This window comes from Lemur catta, chromosome 14 (assembly GCF_020740605.2).
Source record: "Lemur catta isolate mLemCat1 chromosome 14, mLemCat1.pri, whole genome shotgun sequence".
In the NCBI taxonomy this organism is placed as follows: domain Eukaryota; kingdom Metazoa; phylum Chordata; class Mammalia; order Primates; family Lemuridae; genus Lemur; species Lemur catta.
Genome location: NC_059141.1, coordinates 67,955,421 through 67,980,100, shown reverse-complemented (window position 1 = coordinate 67,980,100; position 24,680 = coordinate 67,955,421). Strand labels below are relative to the sequence as shown.

At 38.8% G+C, this 24,680-nt stretch overlaps 1 protein-coding gene and 1 pseudogene across 2 annotated transcripts in view; one reads left to right on the top strand and one right to left on the bottom strand.

Annotated features, from left to right (window-relative positions):
* Positions 1-9,050: 9,050 nt before the first annotated feature.
* On the bottom strand, positions 9,051-10,121 carry LOC123649761 (annotated as a pseudogene).
* A 3,860-nt stretch (positions 10,122-13,981) lies between these two features.
* The window catches only part of LOC123649949 (zinc finger protein 33B-like), a 32,962-nt gene continuing 22,263 nt past the window's right edge, over positions 13,982-24,680 (top strand). For both annotated transcript variants that reach the window (XM_045568278.1, XM_045568277.1), the window contains exons 1-2: positions 13,982-14,073; positions 15,786-15,841. In XM_045568278.1, the coding sequence (XP_045424234.1) occupies positions 14,004-14,073; positions 15,786-15,841 (126 nt within the window). In that variant the 5' untranslated portion in view covers positions 13,982-14,003. The remainder of the gene's footprint in view (positions 14,074-15,785; positions 15,842-24,680) is intronic.

Sequence of the window (24,680 nt, the reverse complement as noted above, 5' to 3'; positions counted from 1 at the left end):
AAGAGACAGTCTCACTCTTACCCAGGCTGGAGTGCAGTGGCACCATCATAGCTTGTCATCACCTCGCATTCCTGGGCTCAAATGATCCTCCTGCCTCAGCCTCCCAAGTAGCTGGGACTATGGGTACGCACCACCACGCCCGGCTAATTTTTTATCATTTGTAGAGACAGGGTCTTGCTATGTTACACACGCTGGTCTCAAATTCCTGGCCTCAAGTGATCCTCCTGCTTCGGACTCCCAAAGTGCTGGGATTATAGGCATGAGTCACCATACCCAGCCAGAAATGCATTTTTATATAGTGAGGTCTAGGGTTTTTCTTAATGACAGATTACCTCATTTATAATTATGTCAACCTCATTTAATAAGTTGATTATCCTTTGCCTCATGAAATTGAAATTGTGAACTTACCATTTATTAAGAGACTCTTTCTATATATTTGAATCTATTTCTCAACTTCTTCCTTTCTTCTGATACATTTTCTTAGGATTAGAGGAACTTCTTTGTAATAAATAGTAATATCTAGCAAGGCAAGCCCCTTTTATAGTTTTTGTTTTGCATATACCTTTTTTCCTCTTTGAATTAAAAATAAAATAATATCCAGTGGATCTTCTCCACCCGTTATAATAACAATTGAAAAACAACAACCAAAAAAATTGGCTTACTAAATGAAATTTCCTTAAAATTTTATGTTAATTTTGGTGGTTTGATATTTTGATAAATAAATCTTACCTCTTAGGAGCATTGTTTTATGTTCTTCCAAAACATTTTTTAAAATAACAGCTTTATTGAGTCATATACCATATAACTTACCCTTTTAAAGTATACATTTCAGTGGTTTCTAGTATATTATATTCACGGAATATTTTCTTTGCCTCTAAAAGAAGCCCTGTACTCATTGGCAGTCCTTTCCCATTCTCCCCTCCTCCAGCCCTTGTCAATATTAACCTACTTTCTGTCTCTGTGTATTTGCCTATTCTGGAAATTTCATATAAATGGAACCATACAATGTGTGCCTTTTGTGACTGGCTTCTTTCACTTAGCATACATGGTTTTCAAGGTTTGTCCATGCTGTAGCATGTTTCAGTCCATCATTCTTCTTTACTGCTAAATAATATTCCATTGTGTGAATATGCCACATTTTGTCTATCCAATTATCAGTTAATGGACATTTGGGTTATTTTCATTTTTGGGGGCAATTATTTGTAATGCTACTATGAACATTTGTGTACAAGGTTTTGTGTAAACCTATGCTTTCAGCTCTCTTGAGTATATACCTAAAAGTGGAATTGCTGGGTTGTTTGGCAACTATTTTTAGCTTTTGAGGAAATATTTTCCATGGTGGCTGCACTTAGACATTTCCACCAGCAATATATGAAGATTCCAATTTCTCCACATCCTTGCCAACACTTGTCTATTCTTTTGATTGTAGACATCCTAGTGACTGTGAAGTGGTATCTCACTGTGGTTTTGATTTACATTTTCCTGGTAAATAATGATGTCAAACATCTTTTCATGTGCTTATTGGCCATTTTTGTATCTTCTTTGGAGAAATATCTGTTAAAAATCCTTTGCCCATTTAAAAAATTGGATTATTTGTCTTTTATTATTGAGTTGTAGGAGATCTTTATATATTCTCAATATAAGTCCCATACCAGATATGTGATTTTTTCCCAGCATTTTAAATAATTTTTGATCTGAATCATATATTTTCTACTTATTTGTAATTTTTGGTATTATTTCTAAACTGTCTTTTTTCTCCCATTTTGATTATTAAGTGGTTGTTGCTAACATATTTAATATAATTAAAAACTTACATCTAATTGGTCATGAGCTAGTGGTTTTCGTCTGTGTCTAAGATTAATGTATTGATGTAACAACTCATGTTGATTGGTTTTGTATCATTGAACTGGCCTTACATTATTAGAAAAAGCCCTATATGATTTTTCATTTATTTGAAAAAAATTATTAAGCACCTACTATGTTTTAGGGGCATGGTCCACTAAGAAAAACAGAAAGCCACCACTTACATAGAGAGCATATTCTAATGGGTTATGATACACACACACATATATATACATATATATGTGTGTGTGTGTGTGCATTTTTTTTTTTGAGACAAAGTCTCGCTCTGTTGCCTGGACTAGAGTGCTGTGGCGTCAAGCTCATAGCAACCTCAAACTCCTGGGCTTAAGCAATCCTTCTGCCTCAGCCTCCCAGGTAGCTGGGACTACAGGCATGCGCCACCATGCCCGGCTAATTTTTTTCTATTTTTAGTTGTTTGGCTAATTTCTTTACATTTTTTTAGTAGAGACGGGGTCTCGCTCTTGCTCAGGCTGGTCTCAAACTCCTGACCTCGAGTGATCCTCCCGCCTCGGCCTCCCAGAGTGCTAGGATTACAGGCGTGAGCCATCATGCCTGGCCATATTATTAATATTTAAAAAAATATACTCCTGGCTGGGTGCAGTGACTCATGACTCATCATTAGCAGATTTGCGAATGTCATTTTTTATTATTGGTCTGATTATGTTCTTTACGAATTGATTTTATTAAAATTTTATTCGTAAACAACCTGCTTCTTCCTCTATATTCTGAAAATTTTTTGCTGTGAAGTGTCATGTATGATTTTCCTGTAATTTACTACTCTTCCATCTTTGTGGCTAGATGCCTCTCCTCAGCTCTGTATATTTTGGTTTCTCCTTCCCCCCCCCAATTTTGCCCATTTGTTATGTAATCTCTTTTATGGGATATACTGAAAAAAAATGCTTTTGGTTTTATTTAGCCTTCCTTATTTATTTTGGCTTTATTTTAATTTTATTAACTTTAGATTTTTATCCTTATTTTTTCATGCTTTCTTTGGTTTATTTTATTTTATTTTTTTAATTCATGGCCAAATATAAAGCATGTAGGTTTATTTTGTTTTTATCTTTCATTTTTAAGGTAAATATGGAGTTTATAATTACTTTGAATCTTTATTTTCAAAACAAGTTAAAGACAAGTTTTCTCTGATAGCTTTAGTTGTGGCTGTTAAGTTTTCATGTAATGTATTCCCCCCCCCCTTTTTTTTTCTTTTTCAGACAGGGTCTCACTCTGTCCCACAGGCTGGAGTGCAGTAGTGTCATCATACCTCACTGAAACCTCCAACTCTTGGGCTCAGGCAATCCTCTTGGTTCCTCCTCCTAAGTAGCTAGGACTACAGGGGCAGGCCACCATGCCTGGATAATTTTTTATTTTTTTGTAAAGACAGGGTTCTTGCTTTTGCTTAGGCCGATCTTGAACTCCTGGACTCAAGCCACCATGGCTTGGCCTCCCACAGTGCTGGGATTACAGGTGTGAGCCACCATGCTGGCCCCACCCCTTCATTTCTTTCTGGGAAATTAGTAATTTGGATGTTGATTACTTTTCTTTCATCTAAAGGTTTTATTTAGAAACTCTTTTATGAGTCAGTGACTTTTTGGTGAGATTATTTTTTTCATTTTGGTATTATAGCAATAATCAGGCAATGTAGCTTATAAATGCTGTGATTTGTAGAGGTCAGTAATATTTTCTCTAAGAGGAGAGCATAACGTAATGGTGATAAGTGGGGCTTTGTTGTCAGATGACAACCACTCACATTTTCTGTGATAATTCGTATTTTTGGTTTTATATATCCATCTTACTTTACTACATATACTAGATGAGATTGGGTGCATTCAGGGTAGTATGGCCATAGACAGTTTACTAAATATATTTGAATCTAACACAATAAAATTTATATCATAATTTATATTATCGATTATAGTTTTTCAGAAGTTTTACTTTGCTTGTTCAGGTTTCTTTCTTTTTTTTTTTTTTTTTTAGAGACAGAGTCTCGCTCTGTTGCCCGGGCTAGAGTGCCGTGGCATCAGCCTATCTCACAGTAACCTCAAACTCCTGGGCTCAAGCCATCCTCTTGCCTCAGCCTCCCGAGTAGCTGGGAATACAAGCATACACCACCATGCCTGGCTAATTTTTTTCTATATATTTTTAGTTGTCCAGCTGATTTCTTTCTATTTTTTGGTAGAGACGGGGGTCTTGCTCTTGCTCAGGCTGGTCTTGAACTCCTGAGCTCAAATGATCCACCCACCTCGGCCTCCCAGAGTGCTAGGATTACAGGCGTGAGCCACCGCGCCCGGCCTGATTCTGTTTTTGTCACCTATAATTGTTATGAGTTGAATAGTGTTCCCCCAAAAGATAGGATGAAGTCCTAACCTCTGGTACCTGTGAATGTGACCTTATTTAGAAATAGGGCCTTTGCAGATGTAATTAAGTTCAGATGCAGGCAGTAGAGTGGGCCCTAATCCAATATGACAGGTGTCCTTAGAAGAAGAGAGAACAGACACAGATACACAGAAGGACAATGATTTGAAGGAGACAGAGATGGGAGTAATGTTGCCACAAGCTAAGGAATGCTTGGGACTGTCAGAAGCTGGAAGAGGCAAGGAAGCATCCTCTGGCCCTGGCAGCACTTTGAGACTCCAGAAATGTGAGGGAATACATTTCTGTTTTAAGCCACCCAGTTTGTGGTACTTTGCTATGGCCGCCCTAGGAAACTAATAAACCAGTCTGTTGAGCTCATCCAGCAAGTTTTTTATTTCTGTTATTGCATTTTTCAGTTTTATAATTTCCGTTTAGTTCATTGGTATAATTTCAATTTCTTAACTATTTTTTTCATTTGTTTCAAGAGAATTTGTAGTTTTTTGAAGCGTTTTTTATTATGGCTGCTTTAAAATTTGGACATCTGATTTACTTCTGTTGAAATCAGTTGATTGTCTTTTCTCATTGGTGATTTTCTTTGATGTGATTTTCAGTTGTATTTTTTGCTATCCTCTTAGGAGACTCTGAGTCTTGTTTAAATCTTTTATTGCAGCAGACAGTCCCCTGCTTAGGTTTCCCATGCTGGTCCTGGCCCACTGTGTGGGTGATAGTTCCAAGGACAGACCCTTGGTCTGTTTGGTTGCACTGGGGCTTCTGTTGGTCCCTGGTGGTACTGCTTGAGGGTGAAGGGCTTTCCTTGGGTGGGAGCACCAAGCATTTTAGTGCTGGAGGGGAGTCTTGGCCCCCCATTAGGATGAGGGTTCTCACTGTGCAGATGCCCTTTGCTAGTGCTGCCCAGCTGCTCTGGTGTTTCTCAGTGGGAAAGGGGAGTCTTTGGCCCATGAGGCAAAGGAAGTTTCCCATGTGGAGTTGCTTATGGCGTCCTCTTGTTGCTGCCCAACTACCCTAGTGTGTCTACGTGGGGAAGGAGATCAGAGGCCCACAGAGACTAAAGAGGTTTCCAAGATGGTGCTTCTTGTGGTGGTGGAGTCCCTCTTTCTAGTGCAACCCAGCTTCCCCAGTAACTCTTGGGGAAGGAGGGAAGTCTCAGGTGGGGAACAGGAGTGCTTTGTTGTTGGTGGAGCCCTGGACTGCCAATCCTTGCTAGTGGTACTGGCTCACCTGGTGGTGTCAGAGGAGGCCAGTCTGGGGCAGGGGCGAGCACACCTGGGCTTCCGTCTGTTGCTAGTGTTGGGGAGAGAAGCACTGGGCCTGGGCACACGCTGTTGTGTGTGGCAATCTAAGACCCCCTGCCATGTGTCACTCCTCTAGTCCTGGATCCCAAGCCAGTTTGCCTTCTTAACCACCTTTCAGAGGTCTCCTTTGGTAATTCCCAGAGTTCACAGTTATGTTTAGCAGGGAGGAGCAGGGAGAAATGAGTCTGTGCCATCTTGTCTGGACTGCAAGTAGCTGTGTATTTTTATAGTACAAAAACACAAAATATACTTTAAATAAAAATATTTCTGAAAAAAATACTTCGGAAGTTTGAGTTACTGTGTACAAATCTTTATTTCTGTTCTCAAGAGAGAACATATGTAGAGAGGTATGACCATTTTTACTAAAGTCTTCAATACAGAAGTTAGTAAATGTTTCAACTAATCATCAGCCTCATGGAGTAATGAAATACACAAAGGTTAGGTACAAATTTATTACTAGGAATTTGTCTTGTACCCATGAAGAAGTAACTCCTATGGACTTGTGCCCCTGCCACAGACAACAAGATGCAGTGAACAATATGTGGAACAACTAGAAAACTAGTTGGCTGTGCATGTGAGGGTAAAGATACATGCTGAGGGAGAAACAGTGACTGGGAAGCTCTAAGCTGAATAATCCTAGAGGGCTACTAAGAGGTTGGAAACCATTTCAGGTCTCACCAACCAGAGTGGAGAGAACCATCGGTAGGCTTCTCTAGTTGTGGAGGAAGTCTCCTGTAGATTGACCCTAAAGAAGGCTTAAAAACAAGGCCTGAAAGAATTAAACTGATCTACAAATAATTGTTTCGAAGGCAAAATGAAAAGAAAAAAAGGATTGTAACATCCAGCATTCAACAATATAATCACAGTGTCTGACATGCAGTAAATATTACTAGTCTTACAGAGAAGCTGTAAAATGTGACTCAAAGCATATGAATAATCAGCCAGTAGAAGCAGACTCATAACCCACAGAAAATGATCTTAAAAGAGGTATTACATATTTTAAATATGCTCAAATTTGTACATTATCAAATGAGAAAGGTTGAAGATCTTAAAAAGACCTGATGGAATTCTATAGATGGAGAATACATCAGATAGGACTTACAGTAGATTAGGCACTGCAGAAAAGAGGCTCAGTGAATAGCAATAGAAGCTGCCTAACGTGAAGCACAAAAAGAAAGAAGTCTAGGGGAAGCACCTGCATTTCCTGGCAAGGTCAAATCTGCAGAATAAAGAGGGAGCTCAGATCTTACAACTGTATATTAACACTTCTACTGAGGTCACTGTTGCAATCATGCCCCCTTGTCTCCCAGCAACATTCTGTGAAAAAGAAAAAGGACCTTGGGAGAAGATGAGGAGCCATGGCCAATCTCCAAGGGAGCGCAGGGCCCTCACAGCATTTCTGGGGTTGGGTGACAATCCTGTGCCTGTGTCATCTGTTCATATGAGGAAGGAGAGGAGATACAGATCCCCTGTAGAGAATGCCTGTGAGGGGAATAAGTGGGAAATAGAGACTCAATTATTGCTGGATGACTGAGCAACTCACTTTCTGTATCTGCTTTGCATGGATGTTTACACTTAAAATCATGCTTAAAATTACTTAAATATCATAAAAATCATACTTAATATTTCATTGTGGTAAGCATTATGGCCCCTGTGATAAAGACGAAGAGGGAAGACTCCAAGTCTTAGAATATCTAATTATGATTGTGGATTTGTCATTTTCTCAGTTTAGTTTTGTCAACTTCGACATCATTTTTTTTTTTCTTTTCCCTGACACCTGGGCTGGAGTGCAGTGGTGCAATCATAGGTCACTGCAGCCTCAAATTCCTGTGTTCGAGCAATCCTCCTGGCTCAGCCTCCGTGTAGCTGGGACTACAGGCGTGTGCCAACATGCCTGGCTAAATTCTATTTTTTTTATTTTTGTGGAGACAGGGTGTCTCGTTGTGTTGTTCAGGCTGGTTTTGAACTCTTGACCTGAAGTGATCCTCCTGCCCCGGCTGCCCAAAGTGCTAGGATTACAAGTGCGAGCCACCATGCTCAGCCTAGACATGATGTATTTTGAATCTCTGTTATTAAGTGCATGTACATGTAGAATTGTTACATCTTTTATTATCATAAAGTGTTGCAGTAGTTTATCTCTGGTAATCCTCCTTGTTTTGAAGTATGCTTTCTTTGACACTAATGTAGCCACATCAGTTTTCTTATGGTTAACGTTTGCATAGTACATCTTTTCCCATTCTTGTACTTTCAACACATCTAGCATATTATCAGGTCTAGCTTTTTCATCCAGTTTGAAAATCTGTCTTTTATTTAGAGCACTTAATCCATTTATACTTTTTTTTTTTTTTGAGACAGAGTCTCACTCTCTTGCCTGGGCTAGAGTGCCGTGGCGTCAGCCTAGCTCATAGCAACCTCAAACTCCTGGGCTTAAGCAATCCTTCTGCCTCAGCCTCCCAAATAGCTGGGACTACAGGCACATGCCACCATGCCCAGCTAATTTCTTTCTATTTTTAGTAGAGACAGGGTCTTGCTCTTGCTCGGGCTGGTCTCGAACTCCTGAGCTCAAGCAATCCTCCTGCCCCTACCTCCCAGAGTGCTAGGATTACAGGCATGAGCCACCTCCTCGGCCGGCCCATTTATACTTTTTGTTAACTTTTTGTTTTTTATTAATAAAATTTTTAGAAATATTTAGTGAATTTACTCGAAGAAAATTTAAATAATACAGAAATAAAAAATATTAGAAATCTATATACAATAAAAAGTGAATATAAATTAGCCAACTCCATGGACATTTCCAGTTAAACATTTATACAAATACATATTCAGGTTTTCTTTATATAGGGATGATACATACATACATGATTCTGGCCAAAAAATCGGATGCTGAAAATATTCTTATTTTGAAAGTGGTGTGGAATATGTTTCAACAACAGCATTTTACATGAATGTAAACTTCTAATTTAATTCCATGATTTTTTCATGCCAGAAACATGGTTGGTTTTAATTTTTTAAAACAGACGGTATAAAAAGACATTGGCTTAATAATAATTAAGGCATTTGCATATACAGTGTCTCAGTGTGGACAGAAAATTTTTAATATTGATTATTTGCTGTGATGTTTTAAACTTTCAAAAATCGTTTCAACATAAGAAAATAGCTACACACATTTGAGTTTTTTAATAAAACACAATCTTAAAAAATTAATGATTGGTGTTTATAGTTCCTATTATTAAAAAGTCCTGTTTTATTTTTTCATATAGTATAAACTATATTCTTATGCAGGATTGCATTAAAACATAATAATTTTTAAACAATCTTACCAAATAACCATTAAATTCTAAATGCAGCAAAGATGAACAGTCTTCATGGTGAACTTATACCTCGTTGCAGTTGAGCTGCTCCTTTGGATATTTTTCCAATTCAATGTGAAGCAGATTGTTAGGGTTTCATTATGTGGCTTCTAAAAGAAAAAAATGGTTTTGGTTTCTTCCACAGTTCACAGTTCTCAGATGAGATCGTATTTTAGAAATCATATGGCCCAGGGATGTTTTGAATAACCATATGCTCTTTAGAAGACAAAATCTCTCCATAGAATTGTAATAAGTATGCATCTACATCCTTATCTATAGTACCACTGTATCCTAGACTCAGAGTAAGATGGTTTTCCTGTTCCTATAGTCCACTTAATTAAAATACGAATTTTTTCATCATTGATAATTTCTGTTCTGGATCATAATTCTGACCACCACCTTTTAATGACTGCTTGAAGCCAGTTGTTTTTGGTTTTTTTGGAAGAGGCAAAGTGGTTTTATTTTTCTCCTTAGTAAATCATTTAAATTTCCTGTGTGCGTTCTTTCATTTGGCAACTAGAATGGTAAATGGAAGATACTTCGCACATAACTTAAAATTCATTTTAATTTTAATAAATAGGGAATGGACATTCTTTGTTCTTGGCCACACATACTCCTTACTAAAACATGCAGTCTGGTAACTGACTAAAACACTATTTCTAGGGGACACATCAAATACAAACACATTGGAAGCCAATGTAAACCAACTATTACATATTCTTCAAATTTGCTTTTAAGTAGTGACTCTATTAGAGGGAACAAGTCTACACACTAGCCAAGTGAGGTATGTTGTTTTTCTTCCTGTAAAGAGAGTGCTTCCCGTGCTTCCTTTCTCGGTGAGCACGCGAAGGCAATCTATGTAACTCCAGAGTCTTCTGTCCTCACCAAATAATCTACAAGTTCACTTACACTTCTCTTTCTCTAGAAAGTTAAAGCTACATTCAGTTTCAAATCCCCGCTCAACAAAGCTTGGGCCATTGTTTCATGGCCCTGAGGATCCTCAGGAAAAAACCCACTGTATCTTCATGGTGGGCTTTCTGTTTTGCTGAGCTTACTTGGGCTTTTCACAGCTTGTCCAGAGCTGCTCTACTTATGTAAGCAGCCAGCTGTTTTGGAGATTTCTTAACTTCCTTCATATTCTTGTTAGTGAAATTAGAGATCTTTTTTCTAGAAAGATCAATGGATGGTCCTCAGGATTATTACAAAAAATCTGTTTTTTAACATTGTGGGTTACAGATGCCATAATCTCTTCAACACCGTCCCTCAGGGTACCGCAGTGCCTTGCCCAGCGCAGCAGCCTGGGGTGCCCCTCGCTTGGAGGCCTCACTCTGGCCATTCAAATGCTGCTGCTCCTGGCCTGCAAGTTGCTGGAATAGTAGAGGTAACACCCACGTCGTTACTCAGATTCACCAATTGTTTTCGTGATGCCCCATTTGCTTTATCAGACTCTCTGGAGACACACACGCACACACACACACACACACACACACACACGGGCACCTTTTTATAGATGCATATAAATATGTGTATGTATACATGCATATGTATGTGTGCTCTTTATATATGTATGTGTACCTACATATGTATATGTATATAATTTTTTTCTGAACCATTTTAGACTTAGTTCTTGACATCTTGATCTTTTACCTCTGAACACTTCATTATTTCCTGAAAAACAAGGACATTTGCTTATATAATTATTGTAGTTAATTAATTAATCAATTAATTATTTTTGAGACAGAGTCTCACTCTGTTGCCCAGGCTAGAGTGCCGTGGTGTCAGCCTAGCTCACAGCAACCTCAGACTCCTGGGCTCAAGTGATCCTCCTGTCTAAACTTCCCAAGTAGCTGGGACTACAGGCATGCACCACAACTCCTGGCTAATTTTTCTATATTTAGCGGAAACGGTGTCTTGCTCTTGCTCAGGCTGAGCTTGAACTCCTGAGCTCAAGTGATCCTCCTTCCTCAGTCTCCCAGAGTAAAGGAATTATAGCCGTCAGCCACCACCCAGCCTATAGTTAATTATTTAACAGTACAATTATCAAAATCAGGAAAAATTAACATTGATTTATTATCTAATCCATTTCTATATTCAGATGTTGTCAATTTTGCCAATAATGTCTTTTCTACCTATCCTTATTTTTTCAATCCAGGATTATGTATTATATTAGTATTTGTCATGTCTCTTTAGTCGCCTTTAATTTGCTTTTCTTTGTCTTTTTTGACCTTAGCTTTTAAGAACAGTACAGGTCAGTTCTGTAAAATGCCTTTCAGTTTGGGTTTTCTGGTTTCTTAACTGACTGGATACAAAATATGAATGCTTTGAATAAACATTATAAAGTGACATTTTATCTCAACACATTACATCAGGAGGCACGTGGTTGTGCCTTTGTATTGATATTTGTGATGCCTGCTTTGGCCATTTGTTTAACCTCTATCTACCAGCTTTTTCCACTATAACAGCTACTTTTCCCCCTTTTTATAATGAATGCATAATATGTGGGAATAATTCTTTGACGAAATATAAATATCTCCTATTTTCATATAATTTTTAACCATGAGTTTAAATATCCATTGTAGAGTTTCTAACTTTATTATGTAATCTGTATTTACTTGTCAGCAAGTAAGAATTTTTTATTCTCCCCATTTATTAATAACAGTTGATCCTCATTATTTACAGATTCCATATTTGTGAATTCACCTATTCACCAAAATCTGTAACTGCAAAATCAGTACTTGTAGTACTTTCACTGTCATTCATAGACATGCAGAGTTGTGAAAAATTTGAGTTGCCTGATGCATATGATTCTAGCTGAGGTCAAATAAGATCATGTTCTGCCTTGTTTCAGCTCCTCGTACTGGAAACAATGTCCTTTCCCCATAGTTTAGTGCCACCTGTTTTGTAGTTTTGTACCTTTTGTCTGATGTTCCTAAGTGGAAGAAATTGTGATGTGCCTTATAGAGAAATACCCGTGCTGGATATGCTTTTCTTAGGCATGAGTTATGGTGCTGTTGGCTATAAAGTTAATGTTAATGGATCAATAAAATATAAATAAGGTGTCTTTATACAGAAACCCACATAAAACAAGATTGTGTATTGATTAGTTAACAGGGTTTTTGTTTTTGTTCTGTTTTTTTTTTTTTTTCCAGAGTGAAAGCTTTTAATTTTGAAGTGTGAGTCAGCTTCTGGGTTCTCTGTTTTGTTCCATTAATCTGTGTCTCTCTCCATTAATACTATACAGTCTTGATTACTCAAGCAGAATGATTCCTCCCACTGTATTTTTTTCAAAATAGTTTTAGTTATTTGAGACCTTTTGCTTTTCATTCATAGACTGAAATTTTAGGCTGTTGAGGCAGAAATAATTTTTTTTCCAAGACACGGTCTTGCTCTGTCACCCAGGCTAGAATGCAGTGGCAGGATCATAGCTTATTGCAACCTTCAACTCCTGGGCTCAAACAATCCTCCTGCCTCAGCCTCCCGAGTGGCACACCCAGCTAATTTTCAAAAATCTTTTAGAGATAGGGTCTCACTATGTTGCCCAAACTGGCTTCAAACTCCTGAGCTCAAGCAATCCTCCCTCCTTAACCTCCCAAAGTGCTAGGATTACAGGCCTGAGCCACTGTACCCAGCTAGGCAAAAATAATCTGATAAAGGTTTATTGGAAGCCAAATGTGAGAATTGACATGGGAAGATACACCAACAAAGTTGGGAGTATTCCAAAAGATTGTTATAAGTTGGAAGGCTTTTATAGGAAAGTTTAGGAGAGGGGACAGCGACTCCTGTCCTCATAGTGAAGTTGTTCTTTTTTTTTCATTGGAGGATACAATACAGAGGTTGTAATCATTGGATACAGCTTACAACATATAGGCTAAATTGTTTATGTACAAGACAATAGTAAAACTTTATTCAGATATAAAGCAGTGTCATTTTCAGTGTCAGTAGGTTATGCATTAATCGGTACATCAAAAATTTGTGGGCCCGGCACAGTGGCTCATGGCTGTAATCCTAGCACTCTGGGATGCCAAGGTGGGAGGATTGTTTGAGCTCAGGAGTTCGAGACCAGCCTGAGCAAGAGCGAGACCCCGTCTCCACTAAAAAAAATAGAAAGTGATTAGCTGGCCAACTAAAAAGATATATACAGAAAAAATTAGCCGGGCATGGTGGCGCATGCCTGTAGTCCCAGCTACTCGAGAGGTTAAGGGTGGGGGATTGCTTGAGCCCAGGAGTTTGAGGTTGCTGTGAGCTAGGCTGACGCCACGGCACTCTAGTCTGGGCAACAGACTGAGACTCTGTCTCAAAAAAACAAACAAACAAAAAAACCAAAAACGTTTTTTTTCCTCTTAGAGTAAGGTTACAATGTCCTGTTGAGTAAGGCAGTACAAAATAAGAAGCAAAGAGAAAACTGGCACAGAAACTTGTTTGTTTGGAATATTGTTAAAGATTCTGAGAAAGTCCTAGGAATCTCTACCTATTCAAATCTTTTAAATGTCATATACTACAAAATGTCATTTTCTTTAGCTTTTCCTCTTTTATTAACCTGAATAATAAATATTTTGTACAATTTTTGATGCTGTAATATTGTGAATAAAGCTTATTTCTTTTATTATCACTGGGAAAAATTGGTGTTATATTTTCCAAGGCAATGTTTTCTGAAAGGATAGTTATAAATATTACGAATGTATATGTTCGCATTGCTGTAAACAGAAGGTGGTGCGTCTGTTGATTAACACATGAATCTCAGTGAGCCAGGGATTACGCTGTGTCTAATGTTCTTTTCTTTCTTTCGGTTTGTGTCAATTTTCTGATTTTCCTAAGTTTTCGTGTATTACTGTGTAATTCTTGGATGCTAGCCTGGCAAAAGATATGATAATGAAATATTCATTAGGAGAAACCGGGAGGTTCGGGCGTGTTTTCCCAGCGGAGCGGGGCTCCAGTCGGTCTGGAGGGGCGCACCTGCCGCGCCCCGGCTCGCCCGCCGGCCCCGCCCTCCGGCCCCGCCCTCCGGCCGCGGAGGCGCCGCCTCCCTCGCGGGGGCTGATGGGAGGCTGCGCGCTCCGCCGTCTGTGCGCATGTGCGATGCGCGGGGCTGCGTCCCGGCCGGCGCCGCTGATTCCGGTGTGCGATCATGGCTTGTCCAGATCTGGGCGCTGAGCTGCGCGCACTACGGGCAGTGGGGTTTGCGGGGTTGCGTGGAGGTAGGAGCGCGGGGAGAGGGGAGCCCGTGTGGACCGGAGCTGGCGGCTCCAACCGGGCGTCGGGGGCAGCTAGGGCCGGGCCATGGGGAGAGCGCGGCCGGACACCGCAGACCCCCGGCGCTGTCCCCGCGGAGGGCCGCCCCCAGCGGGCTCCGAGAAGGACGCGGCTCCCGGCCGGCTTCTCCGCCCTCTGAATGATGCCATGTGTGAAGCATTTAGCCTCGTATCCGGTAGTTAATGGTTACGCGGGTGTTGCTTTCATTTGGTATCTCGGTGAATTTTCACAGCCACCTGTTTTAGCAAATAAAACGGGCACGGAGAGGTGGATCATTTACCCAAGTTCACATAGCTAGCGGGCGAGGGAGTTGAAGGCCAGATCTGTTGGCCAAATCTGATGCTGCTGGTAAGGTACTGTGCCCAGAAGCCGGCCAGCGTCGGGTCATTCACAGCCCCAGGTGGCACAGGTCTGACTCCTCTCAGAAGCCCAGGGGTCTTGCTTCGAGCTTATAGAAGGGCTAGCCCGGGATTCTAGGGGACAGCGACCTCCCAGAGAGGCAGGCTGGGGACCCTATATGAAGATTCCTGCTAAATGATTTTGTCCTCTAGGCCAGGGTCCCATCTCCCTTGGAACAAAGCAGTTCTAGAGAATTGAGAGGGAAGGTATCCCACCTGGGAGAAACCTCCTATTAGACTTCTCACCAGAGCTTCAGAGTGGAAGTGGAAGGGACCTCTCCCCAAAGGAACAGATTTTAGATTTGCAAGGCCAGAAACTATTTTTGATTTTTTTGCTCTAAGTGAGCATGACTTCAGACTTCACATCAGATGCCTGACAACGGATGCCTGGAGAGCAGGAGAGGGGTGAATTAGGGGCAGGTTGCACAGGAAGCGTCCCTTCTCTGTGGTTCATGGCCTGGGGGAAGGGATCACACACCAGAGCTGAGGAAGTTTAATTTAACCTCTCCGAACAGCCCACATTTCTTTTGTTCTCCACTGACATTTTTTCAGAGTCTGAGCTCACATGTGATGTCTATCCATGTATTTGACATCTGGATATTTTGATTCTTTATTCTGGTCTTAGAATCTCAAAATGGCAGTGCAAGAAGAGTGTAGAGGTTTGTCTATTTCTGCTTCATTTGAAAGATAAAACGCAGAGCCTGAGAGAGTCAATAGATTGTTACAGGTCACTCCTTTGTTACTGATAGAGACAAGAGTTTCTTGTTTCCTTTGCACAGTTAAAACAAGTCTTATCAAAAGATTATGAAATTGCAATCAAGGTAGGACAACAAATATTTTTTTAAAAAATCTTATACTAAAGTAATCATTCTGTTTTCCAGAGTTTCTGTGAATTGTTCAACAATATTCCCGGTATTCATAGGAAAACGGATAAACAATGCGAACAGTATTTCCTACCACATTAGTTTTAATGAAGACATTGTTTCTATATTAGTATTCTGTAATTTATTAATTGGTTGTATTTAAAATTTTTTATGTGCCTCAGAGAGGGACATAAATTGTTAATAATCATTGGGATACATGTGTTTACTTTCACCCAGTGAAAAATTGGACATCTGAGCTCAATACGATCTGGTCATATGTATGTCTCCACATTGTTCAAACTGCTTCTTCTGTGGAGCATTTTAGGAAGTTGAATCCAGGAGCTGCAAGGCAGGCCAGATTCCTCCTGACTTCATTCTTACTTCCTTTTTCCCCAGCATTACCTTCACACTTCACGTTTTTCCAAGACCAGCAGAAAATGGGCAGATCCCAGGTGAGTTATTTAATTGTTATTACCAACTTTATATATAATGTCTTGTATGAGGCTTTTAAGGGTCACTAGAGAGGAAATATAGACATAGATATCAATAGGGAAAATACATAGTAGCAGATTAATAACAAGATAATTTAGCACTCTGGGAGGCCAAGGTGGGCGGATCATTTGAGCTCAGGAGTTCGAGACCAGCCTGAGCAAGAGTGAGACCCCGTCTCTCCTAAAAAAATAGAAAGAAATTAGCTGGACAACTAAAAATATATAGAAAAAATTAGCTGGGCATGGTGGCGCATGCCTGTAGTCCCCTCAGGAGGCTGAGGTGGAAGGATTGCTTGAGCCCAGGAGTTTGAGGTTGCTGTGAACTAGACTGATGCCACGGCACTCTAGCCTGGGCAACAAAGTGAGACTCTTTGTTTCAAAAAAAAAAAAAAAAGATAATTTAATGTATAGGTAAGTATGAGTTTTATGATCTTCCAGAGTTTTCACAATTGAGCTGCAAGTTTGTCTCTGATCTCTTTAATAGCCATGACAAAATGTAGACGTCTGTTACATGATTTATGTATTCCATAATGAAAAACCGTATTGATTGTTAATGGGGCATGAAGACTAACTGGGATTAAAGTCTAAATAAAAATGTTCCTTTCTTATACTCTGGGTAATGAACTGTACAACCTTCCAATAACTTCAATAAGAGAACTGTGGCCTCTTTCATTGAGTAGTTCTTCAGTGGGAATAGAGGACTCTAGCACTAAGGAAAACTAGGTGGATACAGGTTTCAGAGAATCAAAATATTGCAGTTCAGTATAGTATGCCATGCAGTAGAGTAGCCACTAGCCATGTGTGGATATTGAAATTTAATTAAAAATAAGTGTATTTCCTAGGTTACATAGCAACATTTTGAGTGCTTAGTTGTTATATATGGCTCGTGGCTACCAAATTGGACAGCACTGCTTTACACCATTTTCTGATGTTGCTGCTTGATATAGGGATAAAATGTAGACTATCTGGAGGAAGAAGTTGAGTGTATCTGCAGGCAGTTTCAGTAAATGATTTTTTTTTTCCTCTTTAGGCTGTATTTATGAGGCGGTTCAGACAGTTCAGAGTTATGCTCTCTGGCATTTGTGTCTGTAATGCTAATTCACATTTCAGGCCTTTCTTTTCTGAACAAGTCATAAAAAGTAAAGAAACTGAAAAAATGTGTTAATGGTATAAACTAAAATGCATATATTATGTTATACTCAAATATAATAGTTGATAAACCAAGATGTAGAACAAAAACAAAATATATATATTATCACAAAAAATATGAATGGGTGAATTTCTTATCTAAGATAATCATAATGGTTTAAAAAAACAAAATCCAGCCATATTATGTTTTTAAGAAATAGATCTAAAACAGAAATGAAGGAAGTACAGCAAAGAAGTGGGCAAAACATTTCAGGCAAAAGCAATAAAAGGGAAGTAAGAGCAGCCTTATTGATATCAAAGTGGAACTTACAGTCTTAACCTTGACCTTAATGGTATGAAAATAGATATCACACAATGCTAAATAGCAAAATTGGCCAAGAGGGTAAAAGCATTTTTTATAGCCAAATACAGAAGCAAGTGCTACCTTGGTTACAAAAAACATACTATTGAGAGGAGTAAGATACCTCTTTCAACTTCTGACACATCAAGGAGATAAAAATAAATAAAGACAGCTATCATGTGGTCTTCTACAAAAACAGAATATTTTACTCTTTTGTTCAGAGAAAATTTACAGAAATTGATGAGATAATAATAACTAAAATTTAGTGGTGTTTGTTTTATGCCAGATAGTCTTCTAAATATCTTAAATGTTTATAATCTAATAATTCTCAATGACAAACCTAAAATATAGATATCATTATTTTCCCAAAGTAAAGAAAACTGAAGCAAAGTTAAGTACCATGCCCAGGATGGGAACCGGGTCATCTGACAACAGATTTTTTCATCACTCGTTTGTTATCATTGGGTCATATTCTGGTCACTAAGAAATTTTTTTTCTGTATATATTTTTAGTTGTCCATATAATTTTTTTCTATTTTTTTTAGTAGAGACAGGGTCTCACTCTTGTGGTCTCAAACTCCTGAGCTCAAACTATCCACCTGCCTCAGCCTCCTAGAGTGCTAGGATTACAAGCATGAGCCACCGAGCCCGGCCCTGAAATTTTTAATAAATTCTAAAAAGCAGAGATTTGTTAGAAGTAGAATTTTTGAGATGCTACATCCTCAGTTAATGAGCTTTAAAATTAAAAAGCATAGATAGATGACTTTAGCTAGGATATATACTCATAAGAAAAAGAAATAGTTCCCTAAGTAAAACTTTAGGTCTAAAATAAATATCAAAATTCAAATTACTAATTATCTGGAATAAAATGAAAGGGGACTACGTTACATGACAACTTTACGGCTGCAAGTAAAGTTATTACAGAGTACTTACCTTTAACTTATTTTTACAACTAAACTGAAAATGATTATGAATTGTGTATATCTAAAAGAAATTGGAAAAGAAAAAAACAAAAGAGGACAAAGTAAGGATAAAATCATAATTGAATATAATTAAAATAAAACAAAAAAAATGAGCAAGGCTAAATATAAAACTAAAAGCAGTGTGTTGGAACTAGCCCATGAAAGAGATTAAATCTAAAGCTGGAATTGATAAGCAGGGTAATAAAGCAAAAATATAATCAGCTTTGAGAATATATGATTAACAAAGCCTTGTGAGGTAACACAACAAAGAAAACCACAGAAAAAAAATCACTTACAGTTTTAATTTAAATGTTCCTAATAAAATATTGGCAGACTACATTTAGGAATATGCTAAAAGAATAATACAGCATGTCCCATGAGAACATGCTGCGGAAGTGGTGACTGTTGTTCGCAACAATCTTGCCAGTGCTATCACAGCAGGCTCTCAGTGTATGTTCACTGAATAAGTGACTGACCAAGTAGCGTTTACATCAAGAAAGTTTGGCTGCTTCAACAATAGGAAACTTACTGGTGATATTACATCAACATATATTTATCTTGGCTACGAGAAAAACATACGAAAGCCACTAGCTAATGGGTTAATTAGATATGTATTTTAAACATGTTAGCCAATAAGTTAGAAATGGAAGTGAAAGAAAAATGGGGATACCTGTAATGTCAAAAAGGACAAATTAGCTAGGAATAAATTAGCTCTATTGAGAAAGTGACATTTGAGCAATGTCCTAAAAGGAGGAGTCATAAAAAATGCTGAATTCAATAGAAGGCAGAAAAAGAGAAAAAATGACAAAGAACAGCTGGGACAAATAGAAAGATGGAAACAAATGGAAAGATTATGGACCTAAGTGTAATCATATCAATATTCATGTTACATATGTGTCCCAAACATCCAAAGGCAATGATTGCCAGATTGGGTTTTTTTTGAAAAAAAGCAAGGCTTCTTTATATACTACACAAACTCACATTAATATAAAGATAGAAATAGGTTAAATAGGTTAAAAGAATTGAAAAAGATATGCCATGATAATGCTAATCAAATGAAAGAGATATACCATGCTAACACTGTATTAAATATCAAACAGATTTCCAAGCATAGATTATTACAGGTTGAGGATCCCTAATCTGAAATTTGAAATGCTCCAAAATCTGAAACTTTTTGAATGCTGACATTGATGCTCAAAGGAAATTTTGATTGGAGCATTTCAGGTTTTGGATTTTCTGATTAGGGGTGCTGAACCTGTAAGTATAATGCAAATATTAAAAAATCTCAAAAAATCTAAAATCTAAAACATTTCTGGTCCCAACCATTTCAGGTAAGAGATTGTCAACCTGTACTGGGGATAAAAGGAACCTTATGTAATGATAAAGGAGTCAGCTCATCAGGAGGACACAAAATCCTAAATGTACCTAAAACAGCTTTAAAATATGTGAAACAAAAACTTACAGATCTACAAAACCAATAGACAATCGCACAGGTATAGTCAGAGACTTCAAAACCCTTTTCTCAATAATTGGAGAGTAACTAGGCAGAAAAATCTGTAAACGATCTAAACAAAACTATCAACTAACTTGACTGGACATTTATAGAACAGTCTACAACAGAATACATACTTTTTTCTTGTGCACATGGGCTATTTACCAAGACAGTATTCTGGGCCATAAAACAAGTCTCAAGTATAAAAGGATTCAAGTTGTACAAAGTATGTTCTCTGACCACAGTGGGATTACCTGAGAAATCAGAAAGCTATCTGAAAAATAGCCAATTGTTTGGAAACTAAAGTACTTCTAAATAACACATAGGACAAAGTGAAAATCATAGTGGAAATTGAAAACTATTTTGAACTGACTGAAAATGCAAATACAACATATAAAAATTAGTGATATGTACTAAAGCAGTATTTAGAATTTATAGCATTAAACACCTATATTGGGAAATTCACATTTTAAGATTTTTTTTTTTTTAAGAGACAGAGTCTCTGTCACCCAGGCTGGAGTGCAGTGGCATCATTATGACTCACTGCAACCTCAAACTCCTGGGCTCAAGTCATCCTCCTGCCTCAGCCTCCTGAGTAGCTGGGACTACAGGCATGTGCTACCACACCCAGCTAATTTTTCTATTTTTTTGTAAAGACAGTGTCTGGCTCTTGTTCATGCTGGTCTTGAACTCCTAACCTCAAGCAGTTCTCCTGCCTGGGTCTCCCAAAGTTCTAGGATTGTAGGCATGAGCTACCTCACCTGGCCTTATTTGGTTTTATATATCCATCTTAGTTTACTAAATATATTTGAATATAACATAATAAAATATACAGTTGATCCTTGAACAACATGGTTTGAACTGCACGAGTGTACTTGCATATGAATTTACTTCTGCCACCCCTGAGACAGCAAGACCAATCCTTCCCCCCTCCCCCTCCCCCTCCCCCTCCCCCTCCCCCCTCCTCCTCCCCCCCTTCCTCTGCCTACTCAGTGTGAAGACCACAAGGATGAAAACCTTTGTGATGATCCATTTCCTCTTAAGGAGCAGTAAATATATTTTCCTTATGATTTTCTTAATAACATTTTCTTTTATTTAGCTTGCATGTCTTAACCTATGTTATTGGATAGGGCTTCAGTCAACAGTAAGCTGTTAAGTTTTTGAGCAGTCAGAAGTTATACATGGATTTTCAATTGTGAGGGAGGGTTGGCATGCCTAACCCCTGTGTCGTTCAAGGGTTGACTGTATATTATAATTTATACTATCAATTATACTTTTTTAGAATTTTTACTTTGGCTTGTTCAGATTTCTCATTTCATTTCCCACTCTGCTAGTTCGTTAGTTTTCTCTTTTTTTTTCTTTGAGACAGGGTCTTGCTTTGTCACCCAGGTTGGAGTGCAGTAGCACAATCATAGCTCAGTGTAACCTCACCTCCTGGGTTCAAGCAATCTTCCTGCCTCAACCTCTCGAGTACCTAGGACTACAGATGAGCACCACTGCGCCTGGCTGAGTTTTCTATTTTTTGTAGAGATGGGGTTTCCTGGACTGGTCTTGAACTCCTGGCCTCAAGCAATCCCTCTGCCTGGGCTTACCAAAGTGCTGGGATTATGGGCGTGAGTCACCGCACCTGGCCAGTTTGTTAGTTTTCTGATATTCAGTTCTCTTAGCTACCAACCCACACCTAATATCAGGATTAATTCATTGCTCTTCTGCTCCACGATGTAGTGATTGCCTCTCCTCCAGCTCCTCCTAGAGGACCTTAGAAAGCTTTAATCCACCCACCTACCCCACCCCATAACCAGACTCCTTCATTTTGCAGTGTTATCAATCCATTACTGGCTCTTCCAGTAATGGTGAGTCTTTTCTATTTCAAGAGCTCTTTGACATTACATGATAGAATCATATGCATACTATCCATCTAGTTGTAACTATCTATCTATAGCAAGCTCTATAGTTTCCCTCTCCTCCTAACCGCTTCGCCTTACCCTCTCCTGAGACTTCTTTGGCAGCTTATTGTTAGCACCTCCCTGGCATTTACTTTACATAGATTACATGAGTGTTTTATTCCCTGAGTCCCTTAATCCTGATACAGGCATTTGAGCACATCTGGTTTTGGGTCTGTCACAGGAAAAACAATTTATTTATGTATAGGATTCACATGGGTGCAGGTGTGTTGAAAACAAATGTGTTGAAAGTGTAAGGGACATTTACAAGGTCTCCAAATATTTACCTGCCATGAACCCTTTCTCAGGAAGCCACTGGAGGACATGCTCCAACAAAACAAAGAATTAACCAAGAAAGAAGATACAAGCTCCAGAAACCGGGAATCTAACACAAGAGAGAAGGAAAGACAATTTATTTGTGTATTTGTGTATAGGATTTATTAAGGATAGGAAAGATTGAAGTTCTTTCCTTCTTTTTGCTTCTACCACTGCAGAGGAGAAATCTGAAGCTAGGATATCTCTCTTTCCTCTTTGAGTCAGCTGTTCTTTCATCTGGAAGTTTGTAAGATTTTATCCTTGTCATTCAGAGTTATTTAAATGTATGTCTCAGTGTGTGTTCTACATTGATTCTAGGTTGGTATTTTTTTTTCTTTCACTCCTTTAGATATTTCACTCCACTCTATTGCTTGCATAGATTCTGAGAAATTTGCTGTAATTCTTATTCTTGTTTCTGGTGCTCTCCCTCCCCAGCCCCTGGTGGGTTCTTTTAAGATTTTCTCTTTGTCTTTGGTTTTCTGCAGTTTGAACATGATATGCTAGGGGTGTGTGTGTGTGTGTGTGTGTATGTGTGTGTTGTGTTTGTCCTGCTTGGTGTTTTCTGAACTTCCTGGATCTGTCATTAATATTGGAATGTTTTGGCAATTATTAAGACATTTCTTCTCCTTTTGGTATTCCAATTATGTGTATCTTAATACCTTTTGATGTTCTTCAACTGTTCTTAGACGTTTTGGTTTTTTCGTGCTGTTGCCCTTTGCATTTCCCTTGGGCAGGTTTCTGTTGTTCCATCTTGAGGTTTACTGGTTCTTTCCTCAGTTGTTTAGAAGGCATTCTTTATTTCTGCTACTGTGTTTTTGATTTCTAGCATTTTCTCTTGATTTTTTTCCTTAGAGTTTCTATCTCTCTGTTTATATTACCCATCTGTTTTTGGATATTGTCTACTTTTTCCACAGAGTCTTTATCATATAAATCATTGTTGTTTTAAGTTCTCTTGCCTTCAGGAATTCCAACACCTGTGTCATGCCTGAATCTGGTTCTGATTGCTTCTGTTCTTCAGAATATATTTTTTTCCTGCCTATTGGCATGGCTTGTAGTTTTTTGTTGAAAGCTTGGGCATGTACATGGTAATAGAAGCTGAAGAAAATAGGTCTTAGGTGTGAGAATTTATATTATTCTGGCTAGGAGTCGGGCTGGGTTTAATTTTTGTTATAGCTGTAGGTTCCAGCGTCTTCAATTTTCCTCTTGTTTTTTGTTTCTTCTCTTGACCTTGAGATTCCCTAAGAGCTCCACTGCAGTGAGTCTCTGTCTTGTAGCTCTGTTAGCTATAACCCACTGTTATGCTGGAGCCCTGTTATGTGGCGGTAAAGCGTGGAGGAGAGGAAACATTCTCTGATCTCATGGTTACATCTCAGTCTTTCAGTGGGTCTGTGTCCTTGGGCTGTGATTGTCACAGTGCTTCTTCAGTGTACAGCCTTTTTCCCTCCTTGCCTCCTACTTCCTTTCTTGGCTGAGAGTTTCTGCTTTATTTCCTTGAAACCATAAGCCTTGCTGATTATGTGCTTCTCTAAAGTGAGACAGAAAGGCTGGAGATGGATGGGATAAGAATTCCCTTCCTTCAGGTGGGATTGTGTTTCAGAGAGTAGACCTTTGTTGTGGAGAAGGCTCTGAGCATATTTTACAGTGTTTACTGTTTCCCTCCTCTTGCTAGTTCTGAGTGGATCTTTCTTAGATCTTTTCTTTGAGAACCTGGTGAGGTTCCTAGAGGGAAAGCCCATGAAAGTGTGGGAGCCCCTCTAAGACTGCTGTTCCTAGGAATTTCTCACTATGATACTTCTCTATACTCAGCCTTCAGCAATTTTCAGATTTACCATTTAAGTGCTCTTACCAACTTATGACTCTGGCAGCTTCTTCTCCAAGTAAGGAGATCTTGGCTGTGACTCTGGATGTGCCAGTCTCTCCAGATTTCAGGGTGGCGATTTGCCTTGTGACCTCAATTCTTGATAGGTTCAAGAAAAGTCATTGACTTTCTGTTTGTCCAGCTTTTTCTTGTTACAAGGATGAGAGTGACAACTTCTAAGCTCTTTATGTGTCACAGCTGAAACCAAAGTTTTTTTTCATTAATTCTAAATTCTTTTATTACGTTTCTTTCAACATGAAGACTCATCTTTAGACTCAAAGTATCTTTTTTAGTTTAATATCCTGGAATCCTTAATATATACATGATAGCTCTTCTGGTTATATCAGACAAAACCATTGTCTTTGTGTAATAATTACTTAACTTGGACTTCTTTTCTCAGGATTCTGGTTCCTCTTTTTTTATTTTTGAGACAGGTTCTTGCTCTGTTGCCTAGGGTAGAGTGCAGTGGTGTCATCATAGCTCACTGCAACCTCAGACTCCTGGGCTCAAGCGATCCTCCTGCCTCACCCTTCAGAGGACCCGGGATTACAGGTGCACAACACCATGCCCACTAATTTTTCTATTTTTTGTAGAGACAGGGTCTGGCTCTTCAGGCTGGTCTCTAATTCCTGGCCTCAAGCAATCCTGCTGTCTTTGCCTCCCAGAGTGTTAGGATTATAGGCGTGAGCCACTGCACCCCAGCTCTGGTTTCTCTTAAGTGGGGATAGTCATTGTCCTTTTC